The sequence below is a fragment of the Aplysia californica genome, unplaced genomic scaffold (genome assembly GCF_000002075.1).
Source record: "Aplysia californica isolate F4 #8 unplaced genomic scaffold, AplCal3.0 scaffold00443, whole genome shotgun sequence".
NCBI lineage: Eukaryota > Metazoa > Mollusca > Gastropoda > Aplysiida > Aplysiidae > Aplysia > Aplysia californica.
In genome coordinates this window covers 88,220-93,933 of record NW_004797713.1, presented here as the reverse complement: position 1 = coordinate 93,933, position 5,714 = coordinate 88,220, and the positions used below count along the sequence as shown (strand labels likewise).

At 38.9% G+C, this 5,714-nt stretch overlaps 1 protein-coding gene across 1 annotated transcript; it reads left to right on the top strand.

The window, feature by feature from the left end:
• Positions 1 to 2,818: 2,818 nt before the first annotated feature.
• Positions 2,819 to 5,039, top strand: LOC101846023 (the record flags this gene model as incomplete). The annotated part of the gene is given in 3 exon segments (XM_013086198.1): positions 2,819 to 3,024; positions 4,045 to 4,091; positions 4,861 to 5,039. Coding segments are annotated over 3 exon segments (432 nt in total), but the record flags the coding sequence as incomplete, so codon positions are not given.
• Positions 5,040 to 5,714: the final 675 nt, after the last annotated feature.

Here is a 5,714-nt window from a genome sequence, read left to right as displayed (position 1 = left end):
CACGCATTTTCTTAAAGTACACGAGAACGCTTGTGTTATCATAACCATTCTTTTTTGTTTAAACTTGTTTATTTTCATTTTCATTTTTGTTGTTTATTTTTTGCTTCATTTAACGGTTTCGTTTCATCAAATGGACTCGATGCGACATATCTTGCAACCTGCATACTTTGCCTTACCATATGTGAAAACGTTTCTTAATATGGAAATACGATTTAGTGACGTGGGTAGCATAGTGGTTATGCTGTCGGACCTGTAATCGTAAGACTCGGGTTCGGGGGTTGAAGCCTCAGTTCGGTCCGGCGTGGTTTCCTTGGGAAAGGCACTTTACACGAATATCGTTTGGATCGATCCTTTCGGAGATAGACGTTCATCTCGGAGGTCCCAGCTCTTAAATAACCTAATAGCTATTCCATTTCACCATTGAAACATTTTTTGGAAATACGATTTAAAACAGATGTTCGCTGAAGCAGGAGACTAAATGATCACTCGGCAGACTCACCTTCAGATCAATGCAAGCCTATATTATGCCACAGCGTTTTGTAGTGCAACTGTAATTAAATAAAAGTAAACTTGGCTTTACATTTCATCCAGTTAGTTATATATACACTAGCAGTTTGTTGATTATTTTTTTTATCAAAGTCATTCATTTCTGTTTAAACAGGAGGATTTTTTTTCGGGTTTATAAAAATTAACAATAAGTTTCGTTTCGCGTGATTTCTTCCTTGTGGCACCACACGGCTTACAATAAATAACTTACATCGAACTTTTTCGTGCAAAAAATCCCCAAACCCTTTTACTTCTTACCTTGATACACTTCTTATACTTTTAGACTCTTTTTTTCTCCATTTCAAGCATATTGACATTTGGAATTGCTATGTGGCATTTGAATGTGTTATGTGTTACATTTGAAACTTCTATGTTTACGTTTAAGCTTATGACGTCATTTGTATATTTGGATTTGTAAGGTGTAATTTGGTCTTTCTATGCGGCATTTGAATTTGTTATGTGTATATTTGAACTGAAAAAACCCACAATAATAAATATCTTTTCAGACGTTCCATAAAATTCCTTAAGACATTTGAGACATCACTCAAGTAAACGGTGCGATTGTTTCACACCTAGGCTTCCTCAGAACTGAGAAGGCCTAGTTTCACACCCAAAGACCCTGTTATAGGACCGGAGTCTGTGCTGTCGCGGTTCTCGGAATTGTTCAACGTAAAAGGCCGAACTCAGTTCCCAAAGTCTGCTTTATCGAGTATCCCCGCTTTCAGCTGGGATGTTGTAACCCATTCCAGCCCCGAGTTTTTTCTGAAAGTTGCATGAGGCAGATGAACTAGCCCGCGATCTAATTGATCTAAATAAGTCGACAGGGACGTGAAACACATGTGTATTTTCAATCAGTCAGAAGCCTTCGATTTTATAGCCCATAAACTGTTTGTTTGTTCGTTTGTCTGTCAGTGAGTAAAGAGGAGCACATTGACAAAACATTGACTTTTTAGTGCAGGAAAAAGTAAAAGAGACAGAAAGAACAGAAAAGGCGCCCTCCTACTATCTTGAACTCCTCAGCAGCTGTGCTGATCTCAAGAACATCACACAGTAGCAACAATGCAGCACGTGAAATGGTGTCACAGGCCTAATCAAACGACAGTGTCATAACATACACACACACACACACACACACACACACACACACACACACACACACACACACTCACACAAATCCATAAAACACACAAAACAAAACTCCATAACACACAATAAAACACAAAAAACAAAACTTCATATGCACATAGAAAAGAAAACTCCACAACACGTACAAACAAACAAAAATAAGAACTAGACAACAAACACAAAACAAAGGAAAACTCCATACCACTTGCACAAAACAAAACTTTATAACACACAAGAAACAAAATTTCTTAATACACTACATGAAACAAAACTCCATGTAACATTCACAGATCAATATTCCAAAACACACAAAAAACAAAAGCAGACTGGCAGATTTTGTTTTATTCATAGCCATTTATTGAATGGCCTCGAGAGGCACAAGCACAACATCAACACACATTCTACATGTTGATTTCACTCTCTCCTCCAATCTTTTGCTCACGCATTCCTCAATGATACGAAAGAGAGGGATGAAGAGAGAGAAATAGATAGAGAGAGAAATAGACAGAGAGATAAAAGACAGAGAGAGAGAGAGGGGGGGGGAGAGGGAGAGGGAGAGAGATGGAGAGAGAGAGAGAGAGAAATCTGTCTCCGTCGTTGATCCTAACAGAATTTAAAATCTTATAAAAAGGCTATTCTTACCATGCATCTTTAATATTTTAAAATAATGGTCACTAGTTCGAAAAATGTAACTTTTTAAGGTAAGGCTTTTAATATTGTGACATTTTAAACAAGGCCCTTCTGTTGCACCTTGTAACTGAGTTTCTGCTTTTGAAAAGAAAATTTATTCTTGCTGCTTTTTTAACTAGATTAATTTTTTTAGACTGTTTCTTCTCATTATATAACAAGCTTTCAAGTATTTAATTTTATTATGAATTTGGTAAACAAAATAAGAAAAATCATTCTGTTGTAGATAATTCTTTTTGTGGTGTGAATTTGACATAAAAAGTTCATTCCTTTTCAGCACACTTTGAGTTCTTCTACTGAAAGAAAAACTCTCTTTAGTTTCTGTTTTGAATGTTTTAATGTTCCTTCCTTCCCTCTCCTTGTAAAAGAACCCCAAATTTTTCTCTTTATGTTGCTATTTTTAACAAATTAAACGATTCTTCTACCTTCCTTCTCATCCCCCCCCCCCTCCCCCCATAAGCCGCTGTCGGGCGTGGCCCGTGAGGCTCTGGAGGCCCCCCCTGGTCCTGCGGGCGCCGTGCTCATGAACAAAGTTCGCAACTATCTCAGCAAAACGGGCATCGAGGAAGAATTTCACAACCTGGTGAGGAAGCTCTTGAGTCGGGATGAGCTGCCGTATAACCCTTACCCAGGGATTGCTCTCAGGCTCAGGCCGTTTATGGAGAAGTGAGTGCAACAACACACAGGTTGTTCTTACTTTACTTAATGTACGTTACTTTACATTACGTTACTTTACTCTACTATTTACTTTACGTTATGTTACTTTATGTTACTTTACTTTTGAGCTGTATGCTTGTCTCTCTTGCCCTTTTTTTTAAACTCCCAGTGGAGCACAGGCCATCAACAACTTTATTCCAGCGAAGCCTGTCCTGAGCATCCTTTTCTATCTGTTTACACTCCATATTCTCTCCTCTCCTCGGTGATGAAGGTCCTCCATCTTCCAGAGCTGGTGATCGTGTTGTTTTTGCTGTTGATGTTTTTGTAGCTGCTTTTTGTTTTACGGGAAAGGGCTGCTAACCCTTTGCCCAACCGACCTTAGTCGACTTCTACGACATGCGCGGTACGGATACAGTGTCCTATTCTTTGCTCCCCTATCTCTTGGACAGGGCCCCGAGAACCACACGCATTTGTATGCTTGTGCAGCTGGTTGATTATGGGATATTTTTATCAGATGACTGAAGCACTTGGTTAATTGTTTTTCAATATCTAAATGTGTGTCGTCATAGGGAAAAATTTGGCAGCCATTTTCTCGCTAAGTTTACCTCTGAACCAGGCCACCCCCACCTCCTTCAATTGCCAATATCTCAACTTTTATTTATGATAGATGAGTATTTTTTTCACCAAAAACAAGACAAATGAACAAGCTTTAAAATGATACTGCATGTCCAAAATTGACGAGCGTCTGATTACACAGTATCATGACACATACAAACTTCAGCATAACTTGACAGACAGCCCTCACTTTTTTTTCTTACTCGAAAAAAAGACAGGATGGAAAGTTTCAAAATTTTTAGTTCTGAAAGTGTTATTGGGTAAACAATGCGTTCTTCAAAGCTTCCTATAGGGGCAAAACCACCACATACAGCACGCAAATCCTCGGGGAATTTTAGCCTTATTTGCGAGTGGCCCTTAACTTATGTTGTTGTCTGTATGACTCGACTCTTGTACCTCTTGTACCGTCCACAGATTCTACATGGACGCTGACACTGACGACAAGATTGAGTATTCCCTGAGTAAGTCGTTGTCAGTCATGACTTTTTCCTCTTTTTCTCTTAAAGTCTCTAATTTATGTTTTGTCTTTCTATATTAAATTATTTGACACCTTTAAGGCTTTGAAGAAGGGAACTGATTTCTGGTTTTCCCCTTCATGCCCCTGCAATTTTTTCTTTTACCTGTGTCTTGTCAGTCACTATGAAATCAGTTTCGCATCCTCCCTCCCTGTCTCCCCCCCACCCACCCCTTTTCCGTTTTTGTTGTTCTTTTGTAACACCTCTAAACTTCAGCACTTATCTGACCAATTTGTGTTACAAGTGCCGTAACTTATTTTAACCCTTTCCTTCAAACTCCCCCCCCCCCGTGATGACCAAAACAGAGTCGATAGTGCCGTAAAACACCTACTCAAACAAAATGAAACTCCCCCTGTGGCGCTGTAAGCTGACAAACGCCTTTATCATTTGGCACTCAAATTTTTTTGTTGCTAAATTGAAAGCCTGATCGGTAACCCTACTTGTGTGGAAAAATGAAAATGAAAGTGCGACCAGTTTTTTTTAATACATTAGAATTCAAATTTCAAAATGACTCTATTTTAAAATGATTACACTGACAAAACCCCTTTTTTTTCTCAAAACTGCGCTGAAGAAGAAAAAAAGCTTTTTTGTCAGCTTTCGGCAGTGTGTGTAGTATAGATTGTGAAGCACATAGAGCCTGCAGTTGAGCAGGGATTTGCGCTATACAAATGTTATCTGTTATTATTATTATTATTATTATTATGTTTCCCTGCAGGCGTGCCCCTGAGAGAGACGAAGATCCTGGGTCTGTTCACGGCCCAAGAGGGCGGCCCTGTGTGGGGCCTACGCAGCATTCTCCGTGTCTCCGACACCACCATGATCAACCGGTACCGCTGGCTCTCCGACAACATCACGCCGAACTTTAACGACCTGTACCAGAGGGATGGATATTCCGTAAGTCTTTTTTTTTTGTAAGAGTTTTACTGGCCTCGCAACTGCTTTGGTCATATGAGCGCATTCTGTAAGTCTGATCTTGCCTTCTTCTGTTCTGTCCATCAGTGAAAGGAAATTGTAAGTGTAAGTTTTTACCATCACCTTCACAATAAAAGGTAAATGTAACTTTTTGCCATCACCGACTCAGAAAATTGTAAATGTAAGTTTTTATCATCACCAATACAGAAATTGTAAATGTAAGTTTTTGCCATCACCTACATTATTTGAGTGACGATGTGGTGGAATCAGGCATTTGTCACTTTTTGGGCATATAGAGTGATTGGTACTATCTTTGAGCCTGTTCATGTGCTTTTAATTTATGTGAAAATTAATCTGTTCTGAACAGACTGCCAAAGTTTACTGGACAAAGATATCGGTCAAATTATTCTTGGCGATAATACAAACATATCCGAACTGTGTTTTTAAAAAAATGTGAAATTTGCAAATTACCTGTAATTCAGAACTATGATTTTTACTAAGGAAATGTATTTTTATATGTGATTTACTCAATCTCTCTGAATGTGCATGTCACTTTTCATTGTGATAAGATAATAAAAGTGGGTGGTTGGCGGGTGCTCTGGTGTGGTTTACTTCTCCTTTCCTATCAAACATCTATCGTCCTTATCTCCCCTTCTT